Source organism: Oreochromis niloticus, linkage group LG4, assembly GCF_001858045.2.
Source record: "Oreochromis niloticus isolate F11D_XX linkage group LG4, O_niloticus_UMD_NMBU, whole genome shotgun sequence".
NCBI lineage: Eukaryota > Metazoa > Chordata > Actinopteri > Cichliformes > Cichlidae > Oreochromis > Oreochromis niloticus.
Genome location: NC_031969.2, coordinates 3,512,765 through 3,526,343, shown reverse-complemented (window position 1 = coordinate 3,526,343; position 13,579 = coordinate 3,512,765). Strand labels below are relative to the sequence as shown.

The 13,579-nt window shown below is 38.9% G+C and overlaps 2 protein-coding genes across 3 annotated transcripts; one reads left to right on the top strand and one right to left on the bottom strand.

The window, feature by feature from the left end:
* Window positions 1-1,357: 1,357 nt before the first annotated feature.
* si:dkey-204f11.64 (guanine nucleotide-binding protein G(I)/G(S)/G(O) subunit gamma-5) lies at window positions 1,358-4,596 on the bottom strand. Its single transcript, XM_003446392.5, has 3 exons — window positions 4,427-4,596; window positions 2,653-2,779; window positions 1,358-2,532 (listed from the first exon to the last, which is right to left on the bottom strand). Exons 1-2 carry the CDS (start codon window positions 4,517-4,519, stop codon window positions 2,654-2,656), a joined length of 219 nt encoding a protein of 72 aa, XP_003446440.1. The 5' UTR covers window positions 4,520-4,596; the 3' UTR covers window positions 1,358-2,532; window position 2,653.
* A 2,226-nt stretch (window positions 4,597-6,822) lies between these two features.
* On the top strand, window positions 6,823-13,114 carry clpp (caseinolytic mitochondrial matrix peptidase proteolytic subunit). 2 transcript variants are annotated; one of them, XR_269132.4, is made up of 8 exons: window positions 6,823-6,978; window positions 8,913-9,014; window positions 9,414-9,485; window positions 9,568-9,664; window positions 10,888-11,075; window positions 11,151-11,256; window positions 11,651-12,051; window positions 12,145-13,114. XR_269132.4 is itself a non-coding variant. In XM_003446391.5 (7 exons), the coding sequence occupies exons 1-7, from the start codon at window positions 6,967-6,969 to the stop codon at window positions 11,884-11,886; spliced, it is 813 nt and encodes a 270-aa protein (XP_003446439.1). In that variant the 5' UTR covers window positions 6,823-6,966; the 3' UTR covers window positions 11,887-12,999. The 2 variants fall into 2 exon arrangements, 1 of the variants encoding a protein (XP_003446439.1); XM_003446391.5 differs by having other exon boundaries at window positions 11,651-12,999.
* The last annotated feature ends 465 nt before the right edge of the window (window positions 13,115-13,579 follow it).

Genomic DNA, 13,579 nt, shown 5'->3' with positions numbered 1-13,579 from the left:
TTCTGCCCGAAACCCACAGGTGGCTATTTGTTTTTAGGGTCTCTTTATCGCCATGTTACACAAGAGCAAACACAGCATCTCACCCCCTCCCCTAAGCATCGTCACCACCTGCACCCCCCTCTCACTCACACACAGACACACGCCGTAATAGTAAAAAAGCCTTTGATCAGCACCACAGAGATTAACCACAGACAGTAACTCATTTTTCTAGCTGAGGTTATAAACTTACCAGCTTCTTCAACTAGACTAGCACAAGCTCAACACAGATTCAGCCCTACTAAAATAACATAAAGACAACTGTAATGTCTGTAAGCAGGCAACAGGGAGAAGCTTATTACCTGCAGGTGCTCTCCGACTGCATGGGGTCAGCGCACCACAAAACCACTCAGAGAATCACTTCTAGTGGACCAGCTTCTAGATATATTTATGTGAGTGCATATTTTCAAAATATAAGTGGTAACAGTGTTTCATAATCAAATAACCCATCAGAAATTTTTTGCTTGTTTGTTTTTTGGCTTTGCTCGAGACCAAAGTCCTGGCCTTGTACTTTATTTGAGCATCACTTTTTTGCTTTGGCTTTCTAAACATGATGAACTCCCTGAAAAACAAATTGTTGCATTGTTGAGTTTAACCAATTCATGGGTATTTTCCAAAAATGACCAAGAGCAGGGGCAGGAATTACAAGTAATATACGTATTTCCCAGCATGCATCAGCACTGCAGCATTAACACTTCTCAGAAAAGGCACTTATTTTTAATCAATGGAGCATAAACTGATTGCTCGAACATCTGATATGCAGATTCTCAAGAAGAGCCTGCATCAAGAAAAATAAAGTTGGACTTTAGTTCAAAAGATAGAAGCGCAGCTTAAACATACAGTGGAACTCTTACAATCTGCTCAACTTGAATGTAAAGAAGGGAATATTTACATGTTGCAAACATGAAGGTACTCATGTGTTATCTTGATGCATGCTCAATAATCCAGGTAAGTAAAACCCAGAGAGTTGATTCAGCTCATCTGGGCATGTTTTCAGTGAGAGAAACGTGTCATCACTCATCCGAGTTTCAGCTTACTGCAGGTTTCCCCAACCTTCTAAGCACTGCAGATGCACAGTGAGTGAAACAGACATCACAGGCATTGAGTACTATTTATGATAGTGATTCATTACGCTTGCGTCCACCTCCCCATTTCCACGATAGCCGTTCGCTTTTCACATCCTAAACACTGACCGCTACATTATTAATAATGTATAAAAACAGTACATCTTCATTTTTTGAAGATATCTTTTGTACATTTTGTATTACATTTTTAAAAAACGAAGAAAGCAAACAGAAAAAAACAAAGCAGATACAGATTGTTAGGGTAATAATTTAATGTGATACATGCATAGTAACAATTACATGACAGTGCAAGCAACAGTAGGTGTAAAAAACACAAGGGCCCATATCTGGCACATTTCATTACACTGTAAATAAAGTCAATGTAAAACATTTGCTGTTCTATATGTTATGATATGAATTCAAATACATTTTAGAGAAAGCTTCCTGACACAAACTGATTGCTGGTCATTTGTGTAGTCCGCTCCGTGTCCAATGAGCTTCATTTATGCTCAGTTAGTTCCTTCATATCTGAATTAACTCATGGTCATTTTCAGTGGTAAAAATCGATGATTACAGACATTTCAGTCAGCTTCTGACTGATGATGGGAATACATGCGTCACACTCAGTTGTTTAGAAATGGAGTTATATTGAATGTTTTCATATAGTGCTTAAAAGAGTTGACAAAAATTAATATATAAATAAAAAAATAAAGATTAAAACGATTGTTTTACACCTGTTCTGGACACAGACTAAAGATAAATGTAGTCACTGTGATGTTGCTCAGTGGGTTTGTTAGTTTATGAGAAACAGAAGTTATATTTGGATGAGAGTGTGCCAAGTTATCTACTAACACTAGCAGTTAGCTGCTCGTAGTGTTAAGAAACATAAAAAATGTTTGAATAGTCTGAGTAAACGTTTATTTGTTTATTTCTGTTTTAAATCAAACTAAATGACATTTGGAGCCAAGTGGCCATTAGAGGAACTTCTGTTTCTTAATTTTTAAAGTGTAGAGGTTGCTGCTTGATTCTGGGAAACATCTATAAATGGGAATAATCTCCTATGGTTTGTATTTTACAATGTAATTTTCATGGGAATTGTTCTAGTCATGTTGTTTTCAGCTGTGTGAGTTTTCATCCGCTTCAATTCAGTTGTATTTTATTTATATAGTGACAAATACAATGGCACATCCACTGATAATGACTGTTAAAAATGTTATTCCACAGGTCTTCAAAACAGAAATGCAGAAAGCAGAAACACACATATAATTAAAATAAGATTGGCTAAATGTTTCACCTGAAATCATTATAATTTAATCAATTCCTTCACTGACTAGGCTCTGGTCTTCCTTATCTTCAACAGTGGTGCCGCACATGACAGAAATCCACATTAGAACAATGAGGAGTCTGCCTGAATATCATGCACTCTACAGCTCTACAAAGAGAACAAGTAGATTTAGCTTAGAGGGATACATCTTGTGCTCTAATAAATAACAAGCTTGTTTAGCGTTTCCAAAATTAAAAGAGCACAAATATATATATAAAAAGCTCATACCTCAGAGGAGGACACATGACTTGGGAGGCCTGAAAGGATTATCACTGGAGGGCACCCCGGTGAGGAGAGGGTCTTTGTGGGCATTTTGCAAACAGAAGTTTTTCAGTTCTGCAGCAGCCTGAGAAACCTGAAAGCAAGTGTTAGTGTTAACTAATATTGTTACAATTACCCTAACTAAAAGAAGAGTCCTACAATAATTCGATGTGGAGTTTTGGTTGTTTTGTTTTGTTGGCATGTCCCAAATCACACAGTAAACACAGTGGAGGCCATGTCATAGTCTGGGGCTGGATTTCATCTAATTGTGTTGAGAGTCGTATCAAAACTAACAGAATTATGGACACAGAAAAGTAACATCAGACTTTGATTTATTATGTAGTACCATTTGTAAAGTGACTGATCAATGAGCCCAAACACACTGTCAACGTAGTAAAAGGATAGCTGAATAAAACACACACACTGAAGCTATGTGGGATCATCCTGACAGAGAATGGAATAAAAACCAGCAAACATCCAAAGAAGAACTGTTTTTAGAAAATCTTGGAGAACTTTTCCTGAAGATTACTAATAAAAAAAAAAGTACAGACTATGCTGAAGAATAAATGTGATCACATAAAATATTGATTTTGAAGCTTGTCAGAATTTTACAAACTCTGATTTTGCATTATATAAAGGTAAAGTCCTAGCCAAATATAAATAAGTGAGAAGTGGCTAAGGGCTTCTGCACAGTACTGTACATTGCTGACAAGTCAATAGACATGGAATTGTCATTTCCTTTTCCAATAAATAGGTATTGCACACTTTACTAAGCATACCTGTTCAACTGCTTGTTAATGCAAATATCTAATCAGCCAATCACATGGCACCTCAAGTGCCATGTGATTGCAAAAAGCATGTGTAATGCACTTTGGATGTTACACTTTGTGATTTTCCCCACATTTGTTTTGCTTATCAAAATATTTAAAGTAAAAAAACAATGATGCCAGTTTCCATTGCATGAGCTTGAAAATCATCCGCAAGTTGTTTCTGAGGTCCTGTTTCATGTGGATTTCCTGTGGGCCCCTCAGCCTCGTGCTTGGTCCCCAATACCCCAGTTTAACACAGAAACCATAAGAAAACGTTACATATGGCAAAACTCACAAAACTAACATCAGGAATTAAATTCTTCTGTGTGTGTTTTGGTTTTCGGACTGTAAGAAATTACAAGAACTTGTCAGCTGAATGAAACTGTTGTGTGATTTTTTTTTAATTCACCAAACACAGACACACTTGAAACTGGTCTGACTTCTGTTCTAAAATAAGTAGCCACCCAACAATCAGACCAGTCACGCAGCACCACAATTAACAAAGCTGCCACTGTGCTTGCTCCTACAGAAAAGTCTGTTTTGCTACCATTTCCACTGCACACCAAGAAATGACACTGTGAATGGCTTTCCACACGCTAACATGGGAATGAATAAAATATAGGTTATTGCAGTGGTGTGCATATCAGGTCATTTGATGTCCTTTGTCAATGCAGGAATAAATAATTCAATAATTGAGTGTATAGGCTGTATACCTTTAACAAGAGCAAACAGAGTTTAGTTTTACGCACAGAACACTTATTGAAACACTGAAATAACTTTTGAATTTTAATGTTCCCACTTTGACGCTAATTGACAGATTAATTAGCTGCGTCGGGCGCCACGTTAAGCTTAGGCTGTGCTTCAGGGCGGGAGTCACGCGCAGACAGCGGAGTAATAGTGTTGAGTTCAGCTGCGAAGCGAGGTGTGCTTACCTTTATCCGGCGGACGCTGGCCTCCAGACGAAGCTGTTTCACTGCCTTCTGAGCGATGACTAAACTGCTGTTGGCGGCGCTGTTGTTCGACATGATTGAATCCAAGTAACAGAGTGAGGGGGCAAGTAGACAACTGCACTTATGTTCCAAGTTTGGGCTGTAGGAAAGTACATCTTCCGGTCCAAGCTTTCAAAATAAAAAGCCTGTTCATGTTCATGACTGAAAAAGTATTTAGACCATTCAGTTTAAAATGTGTATATAAAATACTCCATTATAACACAGTAATAAACTTTCTTTTTATGACAGTGATACAAAGTTGCTGCTTCCATGACTAAATAAAACCAAAAGAGTTCAATAAAATAAAAATAAAATGACTTTAGGCACATGCAGGAAGTACAGACAACACATATCATAGAAATTGTAATACAAATTGTATAGAAATCGTTTAATCTTTAAAAACACACTGTCATGGTCCTGTGTTGGTGACCCAGCTTTTGCGTTTGGATCTTCGGTTCTGTGTCTTCAGCAGGACATAATCAAAGTGCCACCTGAAGCTTCCCTGGGACACTGACAGAATGTGCTGGAGACTTCCCGTTCGGCGAGTCTTTTTCCTTACCCAACCAGCAGGTGGGATAGAGGGGGGTGTGGAGCTTACTCTGTGACATCCTCCAGATATCTGCACAGCTGAAGCACCTGTTCACTTTCGGAGACTCCATGGGTTGACTTCCTTTCTGCTTATTTACAGTCAAGAAATGGTGCTTTATGGGGCTTCAGGTAGCTAGTGGGTAAGTTGAATAGAAACCCACTTCTGTTGCAGTCTTTCCTGCTGGCAGATGGCCTTTCCTAGTCATCCACCAGTCTTTCCCAGTTGTCACCTGTCCTTTTGAAGAGGTAACTGGTTTCCAAGAGTGCTAAGATTCTTTTACAGGTTTGATGTTTCTCCTGCTCTGACACTAAACCTGTGCCAGCGGCAGAAGGGTCAGCTGCACGGTCATCAGCCGGAGGCTACCAACGTTGGATGTTTCGCTCCCTGTCTCAGTACATCTCCCAGTGGCGAGGCAGGCATACAGTTTGACAACCATAAAATTGTATTTCTGCACTCAGAAGGGGATTTCCAGTGAAAGTCACAGGCAACAGTCTTATGTAGCGATGAATCCAAATTTGAAAATTTTGGTGCAAATCATCCCAGTATTTGTACAGGGGACATTAGTAGAGAGGTTCAGCAGTGATTGTCTTCTGTGGAAAACACAATGGATGCTATGTTATAGTTTGGGGCTGAATTTCATCTATTGGTGTTGGGGATCTTATCAAAATAGATGGAATTATGGTCACAGAAAACTGGCATCAGATTATGAGCCAACATCCATTACCATTTGGAAAGCATCTGATTAGTGACAGCTTAATTTTTAAACATGACAATAATTTCAAACACACTCCCAGAGCAGTAAAAGCATACCCCAAAACACAAAGTGCAACACTCAGTCTTCCTCAGAACCCCGATATAAACATTACTGAAGCAGTGTACGATCATCTTCATAGAGAACAAAAGAAAAGCTAGACAACATCCAAAGAAGGGCTTTGGAATGTCTTTCAGTGAGCCTGCAAAACTCCCAGAAAGTTGAGTCTGCTTATACACATGTAGTGTTTTCAGTGGGAGAAACATTTTGTCACTCATCCAAGTGACTTATTCAGTCTCAGCTGACTGCAGGTCAGGTCATATTGACATTAGACTGCTTAAAGAGAGAGCATGCATTGAAAAATAACTGAAAATCAGCATTTACATTTGCTCATTAGAATTCTGCAAACTCTGTTTTTACCTTATATACTGTACTTCTATATAAGCTGACACATTATCAATACATCACAGAACCTGGGGCTCGGGTTCTAGAGTGGGTGTAGCAATGTTTTGAATGCATCCATCAGAGTTTGAGTGTATTTGTGTGGGAATATTAGATAAAAGTGCTTATGTATAGATAAAAATACTGAATGAATGCGTGTGTCAAAGTACTAAAAGAGATTTGCAGTAGAATCCTATTTGAGTGCTAAAATTGAGTAGAAAGGAGCTATGTAAGTACCAGTCCATTCACCTCTATCCTATTATCCTAGCAAAATATGACTCAAGACTTTTCTACAGTACTGTACAACAAAACACAAACTAATTTCAAACTAAGGCTCTTAAATGTCTGGTGCTTGATTATTTCACTAATTTGCCTTTTACTAATCCTCAGCATTATTATTTAACACGTGCTTCCTCTTCATACTATATAGATTTGTAGCTGGACTAAGTGCGTCTTCATTTTTAGGCGCTCAAGAAGTTTGAGGAAACAGCATTAGCCGGGTTAAATTCATCATTGCGTGGTTTCCCAACTGACAGACGAAGAAAGCCAGCAAGATTAAGTCAGCAGGTGGCGGTATAGCACCTCCAAACTCATTGGATAAGCGCCAACAAGCCCAAAGGAAGAAGAAGTTGAAATTGGTTCCGGAGGAGCTCGGGGGTCACACAGGAGGGGAGTGAAAGCTAAACCCTAAAATCCTTCAAAATGCTGTTACGAGTGAGTACTGAAAACCTTTCCAGTAAGCTTGACTGTCCGCAGACGACACATCACAAACTGGTTATATGTGTACTCGGTGGTTTGTGTTGTTATTCTGTCATGTTGAGGATGTTAGCTAACAGCTTGTGTGACATAAGTCTGATGGCATCACCTTTAAAGCTGCCAGCTCTGTACGCTAACAGCAGAGGATCACAGAGAGCCCGATCAGCAGACAGAACTAGCTTCAAAGCAGTTTGTGGGGCTTTCTCCCCACGCGGTGCGTCTTTAGTTTCTTAGTTTGTATTATTGTTATTATTATTTGATTGTACAAAGAGTGTTCAAAATAGTCGTATGAAAAAAAGTTTCAAATATCACATGATCAGAATTCTAATAGCAAAAAATTTCTCTGGATTTTTTTTTTTTTTTTTATCCGAGGACAGCTGTGAAGTTATGAGAATGTTTGCTCCTTAAACAATTTTAGTCTGTGACTTAAAAACAAACTAGTGCTGAAAACATCCCTTAGAGATGTTGGCCTTTATTCACATGATGCATATAGTCACACATGGTGTCATGCACTTGCTGCAGATTTGACAGCTGCACTTTCATGATATGAATCTCTGCTACGTTCCGAAGTGCTCTGTTGGACTGAGATCTAGCGACTCTTGGGGCCATTTGAGTGCAGTGAATCCTTTGTGTTCAAGAAACCAGTCTGAGATCATGCTAGAAGCAGCCATTAAGATGGGCAGATCATAAAAGGCTGTACATAGTCATTTCTGCCCTATAAATGATGCTTAGTTAGTATTAAAGTGCCAAAAATGTCCAGTGAAAGTATCCTCCACACCATTATACCAGCTTGAACAGTTGATGCAAAGCAGGATGGAGATATGCTTTTATGTTGTTTACACCAAATTCAGACTCTACCATCTAAATGTCGCAGCAGAAATGAAGACCCATCAAACCGGGCAAAGTTTTTTCCAAACTTCTATTATCTAGTTTTGGTGAGCGTGTGTCAATTAGAGTCTCAGTTTCCTATTGACAGGAGTGGCACTTAGTGTGGTCTTTACTGTCGTAGCCCCTCTCCTTGAAGGCTACAGAGTATATGGAAGAGCATTCAGAGATGCTGTCCTGAATACCTTGATTATAAAAAGTGATTTATTGAGTTAACGTTCTTATCAGCTGTCCAGTTAACTTAAAGGAGTCCATCCATTCTCCTCTGATATCTGGCAGGTTTGCTCATTTGATCATTCTCACTAAACCCTACACATGGTTGTGGGAAAATCCCTCTAGATCTGCAAATTTACAGCAGATCAGTAGATCTGCTGTTTATTTAACTATTGCCATAGTGAAATCGGGTTTTGATAATTGATGATAATGACTGATGGTAGCTTTCTTTCTCTACTCATGCATGTGCTTAACTTACTCTTATCAGTGGTTCTGAAAAGCTCAGGATTCTTGCAACAGGGCCCTGGAGACTAAAAGCTCTCTGCTTTAGTTTTAATTCTTAATTAATGATCAAAACATGATGTTCACTTTGTACTTTATTGTAGCAATTAGTGTCAAAATGGACAATTAGGCAGGTTAGGCTTTCTGTTGGTGTCTACATTTGATTGACGGGTTGCTAACTAATGAGCATCCAGTGTCCTTAGATTGTCAGGTTGGGTATGTGTTCATCATCATCATCATCATCATCATCATCTGGATTTAATGTTTAAAAATGGGGTCCATCTTTTTATACTTCTATACATTGAACACAAAAAACATTAAATATTTAAATTGAGAAAATGTAATATTTTAGGAAAAATATTTATAAAGCTAGGACTGGGCCATGCTTGACACTAGGTGGCAACAACAGTCTGTAAATGTCTGGGAACTGAGGAGACCAGTTACTGAACTTTTGGGAGTGTTGTTGATCCTATATCTTGGTTTGTTTGTGGGGGTTTTTGTCTGTCTTTCAGCGGGTGTTGCGTATCGGTTCTTTGACATTGAAACACAGCAGATCCATCCACCACAGTTCGATATGCCGGACTCCACTCATACCCATAGTTGTGGAGCAGACGGTGAGTGTGATCATTTGAACGGCTGAAGCAGGACTTTCTGTGTTTAGTAGAAGTGTATATAGAGTCAGTATAGAGGTGTATATACAATATGAATACATGATTGTTTCCTTTCTCGTGCAAAATGTTGCAGAAAAGAATTGAAACAGGTGTGAGTCATGAAGATTTAGGATGAGAATTTTTGTTTGCTTGGTAAAGGAAAGACAGACATCTGTATAAGTGGCTTTATTCCTGCTAATATTGATGTAAAAACATGAATTTGTGTTCCTGCAGCATATTTGTGAACCTTCTACATGTATTTGAGATACTGTGCTGTCCAGACCTGTCATCCACAGAGAACAGCTTTGTCATTTGATTCAAAATCCTCTCCTTTTGTTTTGTTTTTTGTTTGTTTTGTTTCAGGGGAGAGGAGAACGAGCATATGACATCTACTCTCGCCTCCTCAGAGAGAGAATCATTTGTGTAATGGGTCCTGTGAGTGTCTTCCTGAAGATTTTTGGAAACATGTTTTCAGAGTGATTTATATTCAAGCTCTTTCTCTTCCCCGTCTGCTCAGATCGATGACTCCATAGCCAGTCTGGTTATTGCCCAGCTGCTCTTCCTACAGTCAGAAAGCAACAACAAGCCCATCCACATGTACATCAACAGTCCTGGTATGACATAATCAGAACGAGGAGTTCCAATCTGAGAATTTCACTGTGAAGTTTATTGATAAACTTTATGAAAAGAAGGATGAAGGAATGAGACATTTCACCGTCATAAAAATGAAACCAGCAAAGAACTTGTTGAGCACTACTGGTTTTCATTTCTGACCCACGGAGAAAGGCTGAGCTGCGTCAGTGTTACAGTAAACCACTGCTGAGAGTACTCACACTAACTATCAATATTGTGTCGTATATTTGTGTCATTGTCCCAAGGCTCAGTCAGCGCCTGCAAGAGTTTGTATTTTGATTACAATCCTTTTGCCAAAAAGTAGTGCAGTTAAAACATTTAAAATTAACTATTATTTTCTATTGCTTATTCAAAATATTGATGTTTTTAATCACAGTATTTATCAAGTAACGGTTTCTTGATTTGTAGTAACTGAAACAAAACTAGCTGGTTCACTGGGGCTTTCACAGGCTGCTGTCATTTTGTTTGTGACTGAAGCTTGCCTGTGTTTGTGGCCATGCTTCAGCTTTGGTCATTGCATGTATGCTTATGGTACAGTTTGTATTAAGTGCCGTAACACTGTTTGTAGGTGTGATAGTTGCACTAGCGTTGTATTGAAGTCAAAGTGGACCTCCTATATTCATTGTCAGCTCCATGTTTTACTTTAGAGCAGCTTTGCATGATTCACAATACAAAGTAATCTTTATTTATCTTATACTGGGCTTTGGTGCAGCCAGTTTGTCAATCAACTGTCAAAGCAGCTGTTTTAGCCCCGCCCCTTTAAGCCACCTTTCTTCTGATTGGCTCCCAAACAAACGGTTTGAACAGCAGATGGGCAGAGCTTCCTTTTAGGGATAGCCTCTCTCTTTGACAGCATGCATTCACGGCAATGGAGCTCAAAGGGATTAATATACATAAGGTGGCCTGATTTTTATTTTTATTTTTTATTTGTCTTTTTTTAACTTTATCCATGTTTGCTCATCCAAAATGAGCATAAATTGCTTTTATTGTGATGAAACTTGAGGAAAAGCATAATAGGTCCACATAAAAGGGCAGCAGCAGATGATCTTGTGTTGTTGGTATCACACAGTCCAAATACTTTGTGATCTGGATCTCACAGATGAAATTTTATGCCTGACATAATTAACGTCTTTGTTGAATGCAGTGTATTTAAGTAAATGAGTAAATTCATGCAACGGCAGCTCCCATTCTGTCTCTTTTTAAGGTGGTGTGGTGACAGCAGGACTGGCCATTTATGACACCATGCAGTACATTCTGAATCCCATCTCCACCTGGTGTGTTGGCCAAGCGGCAAGCATGGGCAGCTTGCTCCTGGCAGCAGGAACAACAGGCATGAGGCATTCACTGCCCAATGCTCGCATCATGGTTCACCAGCCTTCAGGAGGGGCCAGAGTAAGTTAGTCTCTCTGTGAGTATTGGTCAGTTGGTGTAAAGGAGGGAATAACATTCAGTGTGCTGTGTGTCCAGGGTCAGGCCACTGACATTGCTATCCAGGCTGAAGAGATCCTGAAGCTGAAAAGACAGATCAACAACATCTACGCCAAACACACGGGCCAGTCACTGGAGACCATTGGTATGTTTGTGCAGCTCATTACTGCAACACAGTACAAACTTAGAAGTAGGACAAAAGCAGCACAACGATTTTACCCCTTTGCATGTTTCCTGGCGAAAAAAACATTAGGATTTCAGACAAAGAAGGCTAATCCAGGCCTTGAGTGCATGTCTCAAGTTCGTGGCAATGTGTGACATACAAATAACCAACCGTGTGTTATATGTGGATGAGGGTGGCCATAATGTTTTATTCTGAAGAGTGTAGGACTTGCAGGTGTGATGAACATTAATATTTGGAATTCACGGAGGTGTTAGACATCATCTCAAAGAAACTGATTTTCACATGTTTAAGGAGAGGAGGAAAGTTAGTTTAAAACGTTTAAACTATAAAACGCTAACTTCTGTTCGACTTACAGAGAGTGTGATGGAAAGGGATCGCTACATGAGTCCCATGGAGGCACAGGACTTTGGCCTCATCGACCGGGTCCTGGTCCACCCACCACAGGCAGGGCAGGATGAGCCAGAGCTGGTGCAGAAAGAGCCGGCGGCAGCAGCAGCAGCAGCGAGCCCCTCGCCACAGCCAGAGTCCACAGATCCTGAGAAGGCCTCCCCTGGGACAAATCCACCCTCCTCATACAAACCAGAGCCATGAACGCACCACAGTAGAGCTGCTTGCCATCTGCAAGATCATCTTCAGGAGTCAAGAGAGCAAGACCCAGCTTCCCCGTGTTTCTCCTCCACTCAGCAGTAGCTTACACATGAGCAGGACCCAAGCCGGCCTCATGTACAGTCATCACGGTCACATCTTTTTATGATGGTGCTGTTTCGTTTGTTTTTTTACGTAATTTCTGTGAAAGAAATCTTCAAAGTGATATTAAAACATCGTTGGTTTTTATAATTTATACTACAGGAAGGAAAGCAGTGTTTCATCTGGGTGGACTTTGGTCCTTTCTCTCTGATGGCTGAGCTGTACTGTACATGAGCTTGTTTAGGGGGAAAGCTTATTAAGAGTACAGAGACATCTGTTTCTCTCTCCTGGCCGATGTCCACTCGAGACCGGAGAGAACCTGATTTGATGACCTGATGGTGAATATTTGTAATAAATATGATCAGTTAAACATGACTCACAAAATGTACCACTTCTTGATCCAGTAGTGCACCATTAAGTTTTCAGCTGTAGGTTAAAAGCTGTGTTTGAAACTTTGTATTTTTATTTTTTATTAATTTTGTCACACAATGAAACAAAGTAACATTATTAGATGAATTCATTAAAAAACAATGACAGAAACCATCTGCCTAAAACTGTAAAGTTGTTAAAACAGCAACACTGTAAGAAAATGACATAACTTAAGACTGCAGCACAGGAACACGAAGACAGACATCGTTGGCATTTAAGATGCGCAGCCATTTAACGCCACAGGATGTCGTCTATAACAACTTACCACACAGTATCATCTTTGTATTTCCATTAAGAAGTTAGAGAAAAATGAATATGTGCACAATAACACAACCAACCTCTCAAAAAAAATTTTTTAATTACACTTCTACATGAAATAGTACAAGTTTTATCAGTTGATAGGTCAGAAAGGCAATTTTAGAAAGCTTATGAAAATATAGTGTAACAATTACTCCTATTATCATAAATTATGCTTAACATGTAACACCAAGTGTGTCATATTTGATAGATGAGCTTTTATGAGATTTTGAGACCTGAACTGTTAGTGTACTTTTGGTTTCCCACCCAAAAAATAAATAGGACAATGCATTTTTAAGCAATGAGTTGTACAAGTGTAGCGAAGATGTAGAAAGACTGATACAAATTAAAACTCATATTCTAATTAGTATTTTTTTTTTTTGTAAATGTCAGAAGATTGAATAAACAAAATTAATAACAAAATATATAATTTCCTGGCACATATAATATGGTTTCGACTTACAGGAGTAAGATACTCATGAGCATTATTGGTTTAAAGTTGTTAAAATTCCTTGTATAATTGCATTACTAATACAACTAGAAAGTGCATTTTCTGAAGAAACTGCAGTGTGAATGCTTGGATCTGAATGTATGCACTGAAATAAATTGATTGCTGAATTTTAAGTTAAAAATGTTGAATGAGATGAAAAATACAGAAATTTTCACCTGAAAACAAAAGTGCTGAACTGCTAAAAGCTGACATCCACAGAGAAGAAGTTGCAAAATAGCTGAAAATGTTTTAATTGTAAATTAGAAAAACATAAGAAAAGACAATTTAGAGTCAGAAAACATCTGAATGAATATTAAAAGTTCATATTCTTTGAATCACTGAATGACTAAAATGTGATCCCTCCACTTGAATCCACACAGA